The following is an 18,835-nucleotide window of genomic DNA, read 5'->3' as shown; positions in this document are numbered from 1 at the left end:
TCTTTAGCCGCAAGCCTGTTTTCTTGCTGTTCTTGTGATTCCCCGGCACGTTTTCTTTTCTTACTTTCACTATCAGCCGCAAGCCTGTTTTCTTGCTGTTCTTGTGAATCCTCGGAACGCTTTCTTTTCTTACTTTCTCTATCTGCAGAAGTTTTTTTGCATAAATTCTTTGAGCAGCTTCCTCGGCTGTTGCCATTGTAGGTTCTTCAGTCATTTTACAATTAAACATTTTTCCGTGAACAAATGTCTTAAATACCGTTAATGACGTCACCGTCATAGCAAAAATGACGACAACTAACTTCATGACGTCAGTCGACACAAAAACATGACGTCACCTGACAGACAGACACACAGACAGACAACTTATTTTTATATATATAGATATACATCATATACATATATACATGTATTTTGGGGGTGATACCTGACACGGGGATGCCATGGATATTCTGTGGTAGCCACAACACTTGGCTGGGTAGAGAATTTAAAGTGGCGAAACCCTATATAGGCCAGTGTATTCTCCTGATGAGCCCTTGTGTTGGGTTGTTGCCTCTGAATTATTTGTCTTTATTATTTTTTCTATTGTTTGGTAAATGACGACTTATACTTATTGACGACATGACTGCCTGTCCATGGATTATTCTTTATGGTTGATTGTGTATGGCTATGCTGTTTGACCTATGTGATTGTATGGATGAGTAGGGTTAAGGCCTCATTCAAGTACTGGTCTATATTAATCACTAATTTAGGAAAACAGTCTTCCTTTTCTCCTTCTGTCTCTTTTTTTTTTTTTTTTTTTTTTTTTTTTTTTTTTTTTTTTTTTTTTGTGTGTTTGTGCTGTTGCATTGGTGATTTCTCTTTTCATGATAATATCTCCAGAAGAAAAAGAGAAAGTTCAAAATTGTGAAGATGTTTCCGGGCCAATTTCTTCACCTCCCCTATCCAGAGAAAGTTTTTTACAAATGCGTCCACTTTATAATCACCTGGGTATATAATACTACATTAGTACTTATCAAGTAGTAATATCAAGTAGTAATATCTTGATTAAGTAATATCAAGTAGTCTTTAATCAGCAATTAATGAAACAGTCCAAAGCATGGCCGACTTCTCGGACAGGTGAACGAAAATCAACAATCTTCATCCGATGATCTTAGTGTTCCTAGAACTTAGGAAAGCCCCAGAAAAGTTATTTTTCTAGGATTTAAGAAAGGGAGATTTGCTGATAAATAAATATTCATAAATATCTAAAATATTTATGAATAACACTTTAATCCAATTAAATAAAAAAAAACTAATTTTTTTAGCTGAAAGTAAGGAGCGACATTAAAACTTAAAACGAACAGAAATTACTCCGTATATGAAATGGGTTGTCCCCTCCGCAATCCCTCGCTCTTTACGCTAAAGCTTTTAATTGTTTTAAAAAGTAGAATTGTGGCAAAGAGTCAAACTTTAGCGTTTTTGAATTAATGCATGTTTGGTTTTGGCTCTCCACACATAAATTATGAAAATGAAATTTGTATATTAATTCTTTTTTTGGCTAAATGGCTTTTTCTTAGTTTTTATCAGACGATTTTGAGAAATACGGGGCGGAGAAGGAGGCCTATTTGCCCTCCAATTTTTCGGTTACTTGAAAAGGCAACTACAACTTTTAATTTTTAACGAACGTTTTTATTAGTAAAAAATATACGTAACTTAAGAATTAACTTACGTAACAAACTTTCATAATCTTATAATTTTATTATGTATACGAGGGAATTTGTACCCTCGTTAATACCTCGCTCTTTACACTAAATCGTAAGTTTTGTCCCAATTCTTTAAGACCTGAATCAGAAAGGCCGTAGAATAAATAGTTGAAATTACTAAAAATACTTTAGCATAAAGAGCGAGGTATTTATCTCCTCCTAAATACCTCGCTCTTTATGCTAAAGTATTTTTAGAACCCCTCATATGCGTAATAATCTCTGTTCGTTTTAAGTTTCAATGCTACTCCTTCCTTTCATTTGAAAAAACGTTTTCCTGTTTATTTTACATTGTTTTCTTATAGTTAAGCTAGAACATCCTGCGCCCTTTTCATTGAATTTTTCTTCCCCCATGACAGATTCCTCCAAGGAAAGATCCTCCCACATAGCCCACTCCCCTCAGCCCCACCCCCAAACAAAATAAAATCCCCCTGGAAACGTCTGTACACTTCCCAATAACCATTACTATTTGTAAACACTGGTCAAAGTTTGTAACTTGCAGCCCCTCCCCCAGGGATTATGGGGGAGTAAGTCATCCCCAAAGACATAGTTATTATGGTTTTCGACTATGCTGAACAAAATGGCTATCTCAAAATTTTGATCCGTTGACTTTGGGAAAAAAATGAGCGTGGGAGGGGGCCTAGATGCCCTCCAATTTTTTTGGTCACTTAAAAAGGGCACTAGAACTTTTCATTTCCGTTAGAATGAGCCCTCTTTTGACATTCTAGGGCCACTTGGTCGATACGACGACCCCTGGGAAAAAAAATATAAAATAAATAAACACGCACCCGCGATTTGTCTTCTGGCAAAAGATACAAAATTCCACATTTTTGTAGATAGGAGCTTGAAACTTCTACAGTAGGGTTCTCCGATACGATGAATCTGATGGTGTCATTTTCGTTAAGATCCTACGATTTTTAGGGGGTGTTTCCCCCTATTTTCTTAAATAAAAATTTTCTCAGGCTCGTAACTTTTGATGGGTAAGACTAAACTTGATGAAACTTATATATTTAAAATCAGCATTAAAATGCGATTCTTTTGATGTAGCTATTGATATCAAAATTCAATTTTTTAGAGTTTTGGTTACTATTGAGCCGGGTCGCTCCTTACTACACTTCGTTACCACGAACTGTTTAATATCATCATATCAGAACCATTATATATATATATATATGTATATATATATATATATATATATATATATATATATATATGTGTATATATATATATATATATATATATATATATATATATATATATATATATATATATATATATGTATATATATATATATATATATATATATATATATATATATATATATATATATATATATATATATATATATATATATATATATATATATATATATATATATATATATATATATATATATATATATATATATATATATATACATATATATATATATATATATATATATATATATATATATATTATATATATATATATATATATATATATATATATATATATATATATATATATATATATATATATATATATATATATATATATATATATATATATATATATATATATATATATATATATATGTATATATATATATATATATATGTATATATATATATATATATATATATATATATATATATACATATATATATATATATATATATATATATATATATATATATATATATATATATATATATACATATATATATATATATATATATATATATATATATATATATATATATATATATATATATTATATATATATATATATATATATATATATATATATATATATATATATATATATATATATATATATATATATATATATATATATATATATATATATATATATATATATATATATATGTATATATAACAGGCATGTATTTGAAAGTATTCGCGGATGTGGTGTACGTTTGGTCACATGATGATCCAAGTGAGAATCAAAAGTTACAAGCCACAGTAGTGTTATATTGGGAAAGTCCTTTCCCCAATAAATGACAAACCAACATGATTGTATTGGGGAATCCAATTTTTTTCGTCATCTTGACAAGGGTTGCCACCTGTAGTTTTAGCATAGATAACTTCGAAGACCACACTGCCTTTCCATGACGAAAGTAAAACAGTTCAAAATAGGGATGATACCTTTTTATTGACAGCGAATAGATATAAAATTATTTAACTGGATACTGCTGATGATGAACACTGTATATGTGTTCGAAATATCCAGTTAAATAATTTTATATCTATTCACTGTCAATAAAAAGGTATCATCCCTATTTTGAACTGTTTTACTTTCGTAGTTTTAGCACTATTTCATTATTTGTAGCTCTGTAGCATGGTCTTAGGGTTGCCACCTATAGCACGAAAGTGCTATTTTAGCATTATTACAGGATTTTTTTTTACTATAGCACCCAAAATCGTTGTGTAGGATACAAATTTGGGCACTTGTAGCAATTTAGGAACTGACTGTGGTGGTAACCCTGATCTTGATCCACACTAACTCGACTGCAGGAAAGAATGCAGTGCACTATCCATTAGCGTGACTCTGCTGATAGCTTGGTGATGCCAAGGTGATGCCATGATTGCTATGTGATTGCCATGCCATGATTGCCATGTTTGCTAGGTGATGCCAAGGCGTAGCTGGGATATTCAGTGCCTGAAGACAATGTCGATTTTTTGCCCCCTCCCCACAATTACTACCACAACATGAGTAAAATAAAACTCCTTTTGGCACCTTTTCTGAGGCAGAACACCCCCCCCCTCCACGTAACTAGCCGTACCAATGGGTGAATGAAACTTCCAGAGATATTTCAAAATTGATATCTGAGGTTTTTCTGAAAGTTTTCGATATTTCGCTATACTAATTATTCACAATAAAACTTGCCCGGAAAGCGATTGTCAAGTTAAAACTACATTTTAACGCAAATTTAAACAAGTTACTTACAAATTTTATTATACTTCTTTTCTGACTAGGATTGTACATGATAATTACAAAATAGTTAAAGATAAATATTTCTATTTAGAATGTTTATAAATATAAAATCTATAAGATTATTGCTATTACTACTACTACTAACAACTAACCTCCGCACCAAGCCACATGAGGCCAACACAGGTACGCACGCTCCTCCTCTATCCCAATCTATTCAAAATCTCCGTTTAGCCCTAGACTATTGGCCGAAAAGGACAATCTTCGGCAATCTGTCATCCTTCATCCACAGAACGTGCCCAAGCCATATCAACCTTTCTTTCATTATAGCCCTAGACAGCGGGATTGAACCATACTTTTCATACAGCCTACTGTTTGAAATACGGTCAGCCAGCCGGATAACCAGAACAATCCGCAGGCAACTTCTCTGAAAAACATCTAGTAAATCTTCATCTACTTTTCGGAGCGCCCATTGCTCGGAACCATTTTGATCACTGTAGCTTCCAACATTCTAATCTTGGTTTGCACATTTATCTTCCTATTCTTCCAAACTTTTTGTCAACTGTGCAAAAACACTGGGCCTTGGCTATTCTACTTTTAAAATCTTCACTACTCCCACCGTTACTACTAATAATACTACCAAGGTAAGTGAAGCTGCCAACCTGATCAATCTTTTCGTTACCCAACGTCACCTTTTCATCTTCACTTATTCCTAGCCTTAGTGACTTAGTCTTCTTCACACCTGCTTTCCGTTTAGCCCCAGACGGTTGGCCAAAAAGGACAATCTTTGGTAATCTGTCATCCTTCATCCGCAGAATGTGGCCTAGCAATCTCACCCTTTCTTTCATTATAGCCCTAGAAAGCGGGATTGAACCACATTTTTCGTACAGCTTACTGTTTGAAATACGGTCAGTCAGCCGGGTACCCAGAACAATCCGTAGGCAATTTCTCTGGAAAACATCTAGTAAATCTTCATCCGCTTTTCGGAGTGCCCATGCTTCAGAGCCATATTTGAGCACTGCCATCACTGTAGCTTCCAATATTCTAATCTTGGTTTGTAGACTTATCTTCTATTCTTCCAAACTTTTTGTCAACTGTGAAAAAACACTGAGCCTTGGCTATTCTACTTTTAACATCTTCACTGCTTCTATCGTCTTTACTAATAATACTACCAAGGTAATTGACCAGTAACTGACATTATATTCCAAAAAGGTATACACCACAAATATCCCATCAACGTATACACCACAAATATCCCTTCAATGTATACATCACAAATGTCCCATCAACGTACACACCACAAATATCCCATCAACGCATACATCACAAATATCCCATCAACGTATACACCACAAATATCCCATCAACGTATACACCACAAATATCCCTTCAATGTATACATCACAAATGTCCCATCAACGTACACACCACAAATATCCCATCAACGCATACATCACAAATATCCCATCAACGCATACATCACAAATATCCCATCAACGTATACACCACAAATATGCCATCAACGTATACACCACAAATATCCCTTCAATGTATACATCACAAATGTCCCATCAACGTACACACCACAAATATCCCATCAACGCATACATCACAAATATCCCATCAACGTATACACCACAAATATGCCATCAACGTATACACCACAAATATCCCATCAACGTATACACCACAAATAATCCATCAACGTATACACCGCAAATATTCCATTACGCACACTTTTAATTGTAATATGAAACTCACCCCTCTGTCAAATGGCTTTATCTGTAGGACTGTCTATCTTTCCCTGAGGAAAAAATTAAATACATATCCTAATGACAAACCGTTTATTACTAGTCAATTGAAAATTAATAAGAAATAAAACGAAGTTACTTAAGCATAGTGAAGCGTCAGAAGCTAACTCTGACTGAATCAGAGAAAAAATAGAAATGATGAATATGATTGTTCGTGTTACAAATACAATGTCAAAGAACTGTTTTCTACTCAGGGAAAATTATTATAGAATGGATAAAAAAAAAATGCTAGAAAATTTAGAATAATGTCTATTACCATCTCAAAGAAGAGATTCCAATCTCCATGTTCTCCATAATACAAAGCCTCCCTCTCCTCTTTTAAGATACCCCTTATAATTTGAACTCTTTCAATATCCACGTTATTTCACCCTTAGAACACGTTCTAAGGGTTTAACACCTTTGAAAACACGTTCATAAAAAAATTGCCGCATTTGTCCGCTAGACATTTCGATCGAACCAGTTTAACCTTTCACTGACAGTCTTTCACAAAATTTCACGAATTTTTTAATGAGACTACCTCTACTGAAAAGTTCCAAATCAGTGGTAAGTAATGTTTTTTTATTCCCGTAAAAAAGAAAGGTAACAAGCGAGATTTTGGTGGTGTCTGCCCCATTACACTTCCTCCTGTTTTATCCAAACTTCATTTCACTTCCTCCTGTTTTCTCAGAACTTCATTTCACTTCCTCCTGTTTTCTCAAGGCAATTCGTAAACTTCCACCCGCTATCTTGTTCACTTTATAGACACAAAACCTGGCTCAATATTACAGCAGTAGACTTACAAAAGGCTTTTGATTTTATCAACCACAACAAATAGGTAGAAAAAATTTCAATGAATTTCAAGTTGACCCTTAATTAGTTAGAATAATTGGTTTTAATTAGAATAATAATAGGAAGAACAACGTTAATTATTTTTTAATTGAAATAAAAGCATGTTTTCCGTTCTAACAAAAAAGACAAGTGGTTCAATACATGATCCCCTCCCTGTTTACAATGGTGTGCACCAGGGAACCCACTTAACCCCAAATTTATCTCTTACAATGATAGACAACCTTAGTGTCGATTTCTCGGATGGATGAACATTTATTGATGATTGAACTTTCTCAGTTCAAAAAAAAATAAATAAAAAAAATTTTAATAAGCAGCCCGATTAGATAAAATTTAAAATTAAAATTTTTAATTTTTTAAAAATTAAAAAATTTTAAAAATTAAAAAATTAATTTTTTAATTTAAAATTTTTTTAATAAGCGGTTTAAAAAATTTAATAAGCAGCCCGATGGATATCCTAGAACAGATCTAAGACGAACTCTACAAACTCGACAATTTTAATAATTAATACTCTTCCTTCTTCCGCTTGTCAAATCCCTTGAAATGTTAATTAGTACTATGAAATACTGGGTATCACCATCTCTAGTGACTTAAAATGGAATTTGATAGTACATTAAAACACGCAAGCACCATCAATTTTCTTCTTAGACTCCTTAAAAAATTAAATATTCCTTTATCTAAGGATTTTTCTATTATTTGTATACACAGTTCCTCGCATATACATGTCCTGTTAGGCATATCTGATGAATTATCAAACAGACTAAAGGCAGTAGAAAAAAGGTGTCAATAAAGTTAAAGTCCCTTACATCCCCCTTTCTTCGGAGACCCAATCTGATCATGCTCAAGTTAAGGACAATAAAAACTTCTTTGTATTTTGCCTACACCACCCTCCATAACCCTCGAACAAATTTCATTTTCCCAAGTACATTTTCCCCCTCCAACCTCGCCCCCTTACCCCACTTCAACAAAAATTTCCCCTTTTAAACCAGTAAATTTTTCCACTGAAAAATATAGAAGAGCTTCCGTCCCATACATAGTTGGTGTGTTAAATAAGTGAATACCATACCCTACAATTTATCTTCAAGTTATTTAGTTTTTAGTTGGCCAATTTTTAGCTTTCTTCTAATAGTCTCACTCTCTATTTTTTTTTTTTTTTTACAAGAATTTGCTTTTCAAGTTTTAGTCACGAGACTAAATATTGTACTTGCGTTTTTATTTGGTTATTCTACGTATTTTCGACGTAATACCTTTAACTGCTGTTCTGCTAGACCACACTGCTAGACCACACTGCTGCTAGACCACACACCACATTGCTATAGACCACACACACCACACTGCTGCTAGACCACACACCACATTGCTATAGACCACACACACCACACTGCTGCTAGACCACACACCACATTGCTATAGACCACACACACCACACTGCTGCTAGACCACACTGCTGTTCTGTGACGAACAAATAGTTTCAAATGGGATAAATCCATTTATTTAGACAGTGAAAAAACAGGTACAAAATTCCAGATATTTAAACACATATACAGCGACCATCTTCAGTAGAAATACTCTATTTCTATAAAAAAAACACTATTTCAGTATTTCTACTGAAGATGGTTGCTGTATATGTGATCCAAATATCTGGACTTATTCCCATTTGGAAATTTAATTGTTCGGTTTATTCCCTTTAATCATTGAGTTATAATTGTTTTTGACATTTATAGCCTTTTCAACAGCCTCCTTGATAATTTTGGAATTTCTTTTTTCATGATTAGACTTATTATGACTCTTTTTTTTTGTATTAATTGACTCTAAAGTGTGAATTTGGCGTATCCGGGCTAGCGATAGAAATTTTTCAGAAACAAACCTTATAGCACCCTCAGCACCTAAGTTCACAGACAAACACTTAACAAATTACGAAAATTAAGAGCACACAATTCCATTGAATCACATTAATGATAATGCTTCTTTTTAAACATTTTTTATTTGACGGAATTGATCAGTCTGTCTGCTGAATATTTCAAATAACTTAAAAATAAAATTTACCTCGTCACTTATTTCTCGTAGAATGCTTGGTTTCATGTCCTGTTGCTTATATACGGTACCGATGATTATTGCCTCTTTCTCACTGTGTTCATCCAACTCTGATAATGCTTTTAGTGGAACTTCAGGACCTAAAGATATATCTCATCTTATTAAACGAGCGATAATAGTATATCGGTAATTTTTTTCTCGAAAAAGGTACTATAATTTTTCCGAAAATTGGCATACTACCATTTTCCAGAGTGAAAAAACAATCCTGATGGGTCACAGCTCTGACAACACGTTTCCAATCCCAACCCCTTTAAAATTTTTCATAAATCGCCTGCTGACTGAAATTAGAGACCCATGAAGGTTGAAAGCCCTGAGCATAAATATGAGGATTTTCCCAACGCGGTTTGTTTGTTAACAAGTCAGTTCATTCCGAGCTTTTAGAGAATCTAATTGCTCTGAAGCGAATTTCAGATTCTGAATTGCTTCACTTTAACTGCTGCGCGTTGCGGCAAAAATATTACAAAAATAATTTAAAAACCATTGGACTAAGCTTCACTAGGTGATTATTGTTCGTTTAATAATATTGTTTTTAATAACGCAATTGTTCGTTTTCAGAAATGAGAAAATAATCTAGATAAGTCAAGACAATGGGAAAATTCATTTACAGCCTTTATTAACATTTGAAGAACATATATCACATATGAATGACTTCAAATACTCAAATAGACAACTTAAATTAGACAACTAATACTTAAATGGCTTTACTTTCTACAGTGAATAAAAAAACATTTTTTTTTTGCAAAAAAAAATTAAAAAAAACTGTCTGTCTTTCCACCACAACAGAGCTCGGTCACCTTGTACTTTGCTTAATTACAAAAACAAAAATATCCCTATATTTTCTTTTATATAAATTTGCATATTTCATATATTTTATAATTTTTCTATGGATTGCTATGAGAAAATAACTATAATTTATATTTATAAAAATATATTTATTGCTGATAGTTATTCCTTCATCCAGCTCTGATATCATTTTAGATAGACTTCAGGACTCAGGTTAAATGCTCAATTGTAGATCGAAAAATCAACAACGATTGTAAATTCAGAATTTAGCTGAAAATAATAGTCACAGTCAATAGTTGATTGGAGTAACTGTCGAATAACTAAGTTCTTTTTTATATCCTTGGTTTGTCTTACATATAAGAAAGAAAAAACGTTTTAAAAGATGTTCATGAACGATTGCCTGACATTTAAAAAGTTAATCAAAGTGTGCTGGAAGGTTTGTGGTCACTTGGACAGGTTATTAAAATAAGATGTAGGTGATTTGGCAAGAATTTTTTTTTATTTTATAAAAAATTATCAGGCAATTGGACGTTCTCGTGCAAACAGTTCACATAATTTCATAACCTCCTTCAGGCAATAATGTACATTCAGATGACTTGTTGGGCATTCCGTTATTTATTGTAACATTCAGTTTTGGTTCTAGCAGGACTTAACATGCAGAATTTAAAAACGCAATCACACTTTTTTCGTCGAATACAACTTTCCATGGATGCTTGTTTCAAGTTTTATTTGCCTAGAACACCGGGATTAGAAACTAAACGCATGTCAAATTGAAAACCACACACCTGGAGAGCCCACGGAAACCACACGCAGAAACCACACACGCGGAAAGCAGGAGTCTATGGGTACATTTAATTCTAATGTCGCAGCTTTGTCTGCAAATTTTGATTTGGAGTCAAACTTTTTCTAATCACTTTACAATGCTTCGACAATGCGCTTTTAATTTTATTTTTGTCTGTAACCAACCAAAGACATGAGCTAAAGACCCGAGTAAAATGAAAAAAGCAAATGAATAATTTGTTTTCACAATTACATTTTAGCGATTATGTCCTGTGGCGCAGTGTGCCCCCTCTCGCAGTGGGTTGGACCTTAGCTTGGTAATACGGGACCCAGAGATCCAAGCAACACATTGCAGGTGATAATGATGAGATTGTGCAAAAGCATACATATTAATCCAAAGAAGAAGACGAAGAAGTTTTATTGATCACCAAAAATACTCTTGTCCTTAAAACAATGAAATCCAGTTCCAGAGTCCATCTACCTTTATGTAATATCTCAATGCGCCTTTTGCCACTATTTCCTTTCTCTTTTCATGTTTTCTTTCTGTTGTTTTATTTTCAGACTTGCTCCATCTCTCAGACTTTATCCAATCTTTTTGTTGATATATTTTCAATCTGCTGTTGATGTTGTTTTTTAAGCACAACAAAGAGAAACAGAAGCCCCAACTAGAGCAAGCAAAGCAAATAGACAATTTGATTTAACAATTATATTTTATTGATCACTGAAAATACTTTGTTATTGGAAATTCAGTTTTAGTCGACCAGTTTTAGTGTTCCAATCCATTCAGTTTTAGTGTTCCAATCCATTCAGTTTTAGTGTTCCAATCCATTCAGTTTTAGTATTCCAATCCATTCAGTTTTAGTATTTATTTGCTAGAGTTTGGTCGTCTATTCTAGACATTCACGACACTACCACCTTATCCTGCCACCATCTTTTGAACCAGCTGTCATCAGTGTGAGGGGGGGGGGGTGTAATTATGCAATCCTACCGGGAACGTGCTTGAAAATTGTTTTGATGGTTTTCTAGAAAAACAAAGAATTTCCTAGGAGGGATTACCCTCCCAGCTATACCCATTATCAACAGCATACTATGGTATTTATATAATTTGTCTACCAACACAAACTTTTGTGATTAAATAGCCCAAATAAGTTCTTACCCCATTTTTCTTTGCTTTTAATTTCCAGAATTGGTCGGAGTTCTAGAAGTCTAACAGCATAGAGGTGAGCGTATTGACTTGAGAATTCTCGTTGTTTGATTCGGTAATTTTCTGAAAGGTTTTCATAATTGGCTGTCAGGCGCTTCATTTCCGCGTTCTCTGTAAAATACAAAATTAAAAATCTACAAAACCAAAAAGGAGGATATATAATCTGATAAGACAATGAAGATAATTATATGGAAAAGAGGTGAAATTCTAAAACTAATCAGATATATAGCAATAGTTTTCTTCAGGGGCGGGGGGGGGGGATAGTTTCCTAAATTTTTGAAAATGTAACGACTTTCTTCAAGTGTGGCCTTGAATACTTCTTAGGGAAGCGTTCGCTCTATTGCTTCCAAAGTGCGGTAGGCACACAACGAAATCCTCCTAAAACTACTTGGTTAGAATCCTCCAAGACTACCAAAAATTATTTATCATAGGTTATGTATAAAATCACACAGAATCCTGAACATGACACAGATAATCAAGAAAACAGAGCCTAAGAACGACTTTTCAGAAACTAGATCGCCCCCCCCCCCCTTGTGTGGTAAATCTGCCATTTGATAGGAGGAGATCAAATTTTTAATTTAGCATTTAGTTTGAATTTTGAAAACCTTAAATAAATCCTCTTTATAGAAAGGTGATATGAATAATCTTTATTAATTATAGAGACTTTTATTTGATTTCTTCAGGGAGCAAATTGCTGAGTATGGTGATACTGATTAAACTAAATGATTTGGCATTTAAAGTTTCAAGATAAATATAATTTGGAAGGGAGAAGATGCATTCACCAGACTTTGAGCCTTAGCTTAATAATTGAAAAGTGCCAGAAATGAGACAGAGTAAGAATACAAGAAAAGAAGGCAAGAGGTAAGGTTAGTAATCAGTTTGTGTATATTTAGGAACAAAGTATGGTTGTATTATCCTTTTTCATATGAGTTATTGGGATGGACTTTGTCTAAGGATTAAATAAAAAAACAGATTTTTCCACTGAAAACAAGGAGCAACATTATACATTAAAACAAACAGAAATTATTATGTATAAGAGGGGATTAGCTCCCTAATCAATACCTTGCTCTTAACGCCAAAATTCAAATTTCGTTCCAGTTCTTTAAGAATGACCCCTGAATCACAAAGGTTGTTTAATTAGAGTAAATAGCTCTTTTGAAAGTACTAAAAAAAACCTTAGCGTTAAGAGCGTGGTATTGACGAGGGGGAGAACCTCCTCATATAAATAATAATTGCTTTTCGTTTTAAGTATTTGGGCAAATAAGGTTTATGGAATACAACATCGTTAAATACGAGATAAGGTTAAATAACTTATATTAGTAAACTTTAATTAATACAAAAGGTAAAACAAAAATTCTGCTTTAGCCAACAGAGTACAGCTGGATGTGTCAGCTTAATACATAGAATATTGCTCCCTACTTTCAGTTGAAAAAAAAACTTTTTTTTATTTAAATTCTGATAGTTTCTTAAATAATGCTGGAAAACCTGGCACCTATGGGGCCATATATTTCATGGGGGAGATTCTCTTCCCCCATGAAAAATGGCTCAATGGAAAGATCATCCCACGTAACCCCCTCCCCTCACCAGAAAAATCCCCCCTGAAAACGCTGCTATATTTCCAAATAACCAATACTATATGTAAACAATGGGCAAAGTTCATAACTTGCAGCCCTTTCCCAGGGAACTGGATGAACAAGAACCCTACTGTAGAGGTTTCAAGCTCCTATCTGCAAAAATGTGGAATATTTATTTTTTTGCCAGAAGAAAGATCACAGATGCGTTTTTATTTGCTTTATTTTTCTAGGGGTGATCATATTGACCCAGTGGTCCTAGAATATCGTGAGAGGACTCATTCAAACAGAAATTGAAACTTCTAGTGCCCTGTTTAAGTGACCCCAAAAAAATTGCTGGGCAACTAGGCTCCCTCCCACGCACATTTTTTCCCAAAATTGCTGGATCAAAATTTTGAGTTTGCCATTTTGTTCAGCATAGTTGAAAAATCTGATAACTTTGTCTTTGAAGATGACTTAATCCCCCACAGTTCCCTGGGAAAGGGCTGCAAGTTATGAACTTTGCCCATTGTTTACATATAGTATTGGTTATTGGGAAATATAGCAGCGTTTTCAGGGGGATTTTTTCTGGTGGGGGAAAGGGGTTATATGGGAGGATCTTTCCATGGAGAAGTTTTTTATGGGGGAAGAGAATCTCCCCCATGAAAAATGAGGCCCTGTAAGGTAAAACAGTCCATTATTGCCAAAAGTCTATTAACCCTTGGAGGGTAAAATGAAATTTGCCCCAGAAGCAGCTATTGAATTATGAAAGAGTACAAATAAGGGCATTGAGTGATATATTCACTTTCATCTTAGCTAAATTTTGTTAATTGCCAATTTATCAAAATCAGATAGTCTAAAGAAATTTACACCATTAGGATCTCTAGTCAGTCAGTGTAGTAAATTTGGTAAAATTCTAGTTGATTGACTTTTGGCTATCTCAGAAAGGGGTTAGGTTAGGAAAATGAAACTTGCAGGGATGGGTCTAAAGGCTAAAGCGTGTCCCAGGAAGGTATTTTGAAGTACTCACCTCAACTTCTTCTCCCTCTAGAGGGCCCTGAAATTTGCCTACATGACAGGTCTATACCTATTGAAATTTTGACAAAACAACATTTTACCTTAATTTTCAGTTATCAGTTGCCTTTTCTCTGCCTTTAGTTCTGAAAATGCAATTCCTGTTATTTGAGTAGAATTCTGAGCCATATCAATGTTTTTTTTTCACAATTTAGGAAATGTATTTGCATATCTTTAAAACCTTATAAATTGGGATTGAGCAAAGTTGTGAAGCTGAAAACAATTTTGTTGTATTTCATTCAAGCAGAAGATCAATTTTGCAAGGTTTCACTTTTATAACACACATATTTTTAAAGGTCAGGGCCCTGTAGAGGGAGAAGGAGTGGAGGTGGGTACTTCAAAATACCTTCCTGGGACACACTTTAACCTTTACACTCATCCCTGAAAGTTTCATTTTCCTAACCTAACCTGTTTCTGAGATAGTGAAGTCAATCAACTAGAATTTTACTGTAAATTTTTCCATTTTCATATAATTTAGCTACAAAAAAAGTCAATAGATCACTTGATGCTCTAACTGCTTCTGGGGCAATTTTTTTTAAACCATTAAAGAGGCCTAAAACAGCCCATAGCAACCAAACTGATAATTTGTGGTAAAATTCTACTTTAGCTACTTTTGGCTATCTTGGAAAGGGGTTAGGTTAGGAAAATGAAACTTTCAGCAGTGTGTCTACAGGCTTAAATATGTCCCAAGAAGGTATTTTGAAATACCTACCTCAATTCCTTCTCCTTCTAGAGGATCCTGGGAGAAATTATAGCAGTTCATATAACTGGCTTACCAATAAAGTGAACATATCACTTGATGCCTTTTTTTATGCTCTTTACAAATATAACAATCACTTTTACCACAAATTCAAATTTAAGCACTTTTTAACCTAGCCCAACCTAACCTAACCTTATTATAAATAATTTTAGCACTGAGAAAATATAACATTATTTTTTTTCAAAAATGATGGAAAAGATGGCACTGAGAAAACCTAGTATTATTTTGTGGAAATGAAGCAATAAGTCATACTTTAATTAAAATTTGTCCTTTTTAAGAGCTCAAAAAGTGCTTAAATTTGAATTTGTGGTAGAAGCAATTATTATATTCATAAAGAGCACAAAAAAAGGCATCAAGTGGTATATTCACTTTATAGGAAAGCAAGTTATATGAACTGCTATAATTTTACCAGATCCTGACCTTTGATGACCTTTAAAAACATGTGTGTTATAAAAGTAAAACCTTGCAAATAGATCTTCTACTTAAATGAAGTAAAACAAAATTGTTTTCAGTTTTGGAACTTTGCAAATAGGCCTACATTTCCTAAATTTTGAAAAAAAACACATTGATATGGCTTAAGATTCTACTCAAATAACAGGAATTACATTTTCTGAACTAAAGCCTGAGGAAAAGAAACTGATAACTGAAAATTAAGGTAAAATATTTATTTGTCAAAATTTTAGACCTGTTGTGCAGGTGAAACTTCAGGACCTTCTATAGGCAGAAGGAGTGGAGGTAGGTACTTCAAAATACCTTCTCAGACATGCTTTAACCTGTCATGTAGGCAAAATTTCAGGACCCTCTATAGGCAGAAGGAGTAGAGGTAGGTACTTCAAAATACCTTCCTCAGACATGCTTTAGCCTGTAGACTCATCCCTGAAAGTTTCATTTTCCTAACCTAACTCCTTTCCAAGATAGCCAAAAGCAGCTAAAGTAGAATTTTACCAAATTTGTTTCTAAAAAATTGTCAAAGAAGAAAAAATGCCATTTGTAGCCTAGCTGATTCAAGGATAGTAATTACTACTTAAATGAATCTTAATCAGCCTAGTAAAATGTTATTTTGTTATCAAATTTACTGAAATTTAAAAAAATAAGAGCACAAAACATTTTCAAAACAACATCAAAGCAAAGAAAAAGTATATCATTGTTGAAAACTCTAAACAAGAAATTTGTAGCCCTACCTTGAACATTAAGGAAAATCACATTTTGGTAAATTTACAGTAAAATTCTAGTTAATTGACTTCTTGCTATCTCAGAAAGGGTTTAGGTTAGGAAAATGGAACTTTCAGGGATGAATCTACAGACTAAAGTATGTCCTGGGAATGTATTTTGAAGCAACTATCTCCACTCCTTTTCCTTCTAGAGGGCCCTGACCTTTAAAAATATGTGTGTTATAAAAGTGAAACCTTGCAAAATTGATCTTCTGCATAATTGAAGTACAACAAAATTGTTTTCAGCTTCATAACTGCTTAATTCCATTTCATAAGGTTTTAAAGATATGCAAATACACTTCCTAAATTTTGAAAAAAAATTATGTGGTTCAAAATTCTACTCAAATAACAGGAATTGCATTTTCAGAACTAAAGGCAGAGAAAAAGCAACTAGTAACTGAAAATCAAGGTAAAATGTTGTTTTGTCAAAATTTCAATAGATATAGACCTGTCACGTAGGCAAATTTCAGGGCCCTCTATAGGGAGAAGGAGTGGCAGTGGGTGCTTTAAAATACCTTCCTGGGACATACTTTATCCTGTAGACCCATCCCTGAAAGTTGCATTTTCCTAACCTAAACCCTTTCCAAGATAGCAAGAAGTCAATTAACTTGAATTTTACCAAACTTATTCTTAGGCCTAATGACACAATTTATCAACAAATTAAGTAAATCCTTTTTATGATTTTTCCAAATTTGATAATTTTTGGGCCTCACTGAGGGCTCAAAATGGAGATTGCCCCAGAAATAATTTATTGAATTATGAAAAAGCATAAGGTAAAGCATCAAATCATGTATTCGCATTCATCCATGTATTCGCAATTTCTGTTGCACATTTATGCTGTTTTCTATCTTAGGCTAACCAACCTTAACCTGCTAAACCTGTGTTCTTGAATAATACTATCAGCTTTAATATTGAGGTGTGGATAATGTTTGACAAATAATGATATAATCAAAAACTAAGGCAAGCGGTTTACGACAATTAAATGGAAATAAAAGGAGCAAATTTAGGAAATGTGCAAAACCTTCACGTTTTATTATTTTCAAATTTGTTCTTGTTCAAAGCCCGCCGGGATGCGTTCCCCCTATTCGAATCTAATCAACATATTGTTGCCAAATCTTGTTCCACTTGATTGACTTTTGGCAGCATCCGGATAGTCAAGGGGCATGGGCTATACACAAGTTTTTTCTCCAAATTATTGGGTGAAACTGCTATGTGTATGCTGGAGAAAATTTTTCAATAGTTTTTAACCACATACACTCTTTTAAGAATCTGAACACAATTAGTAGTGTTTAATTTAGTTTTTTTTAACTCCTCTTGTTGACCTGAAGAAATAAAACTTGATAACATTCGCAAAAAAATCTATTGATTCTCTTTGACAGCTTGGATACACTGACGCTCTTTTCATTTAGTTAATTTCAAGAGCAGAAGTAGTAATAGAAGTAGCTTCAAAAGCTTGAACAGAATACCCTCAGTCGTTCTTGTAATACTGCTGAGATCTCTTATTGACAATCAGCATACACACAGTGCCTTTTGTTTAATCTTAAGGCAACGTTTAGTTTTTAAACATAATGGGTAAATTGCACAACTGTGTTAAGTTGATTCAATAGCCCTGAATATACAGTCACAAGACCGTTCAGCTATGCTGAATGAAATGGCTATATTAAATTTTGATTGCAAGTATTTGGCAAATTATGAGCTAAAGAGGTTGGCTGATTGGCCTCCAATCATTTTTGACTCTAAAAAGGGTACTAGAACTTTTAGGGTACTAGAATCAAATTGGCTCCTTTTAAATATCAATGATACTACTTGTATAGTAGAGCAACGCTATCTATGACATTGCTTATATACCCTTTTAATACTTCCATGCGCATAGTTTTTTCGTTTAATCAAAACTCCCCCCAAACGTTTCAACTCAATGCCTTTAGTGTCATGAGCTACAGTGAAGTAGGAGTAGTATCAAAAGTATACACGAAGTGTCTTCTGGCTAGTTCAAAATCTGTCACAACTTATCCCGATAGGTCATACTTAATAATGTAAGCGGTTATTGTGATATTGCTTTGTCACTT

At 33.5% G+C, this 18,835-nt stretch overlaps 1 protein-coding gene across 1 annotated transcript in view; it reads right to left on the bottom strand.

Annotated features, from left to right (window-relative positions):
- Window positions 1–17,879, bottom strand: part of LOC136040193 (DNA polymerase delta subunit 2-like) — a gene marked incomplete in the record, with an annotated part of 35,337 nt that extends 17,458 nt beyond the window's left edge. Inside the window, 3 exon segments of the mRNA XM_065724345.1 lie at window positions 9,360–9,487; window positions 12,127–12,285; window positions 17,791–17,879. Coding sequence (XP_065580417.1) covers window positions 9,360–9,487; window positions 12,127–12,274 — 276 coding nt within the window.
- Window positions 17,880–18,835: the final 956 nt, after the last annotated feature.

Source organism: Artemia franciscana, chromosome 20 (assembly GCF_032884065.1).
Source record: "Artemia franciscana chromosome 20, ASM3288406v1, whole genome shotgun sequence".
NCBI classification, from domain to species: domain Eukaryota; kingdom Metazoa; phylum Arthropoda; class Branchiopoda; order Anostraca; family Artemiidae; genus Artemia; species Artemia franciscana.
The sequence above is the reverse complement of the archived record's forward strand: the minus strand, read 5'-3'. Positions and strand labels throughout refer to the sequence as shown.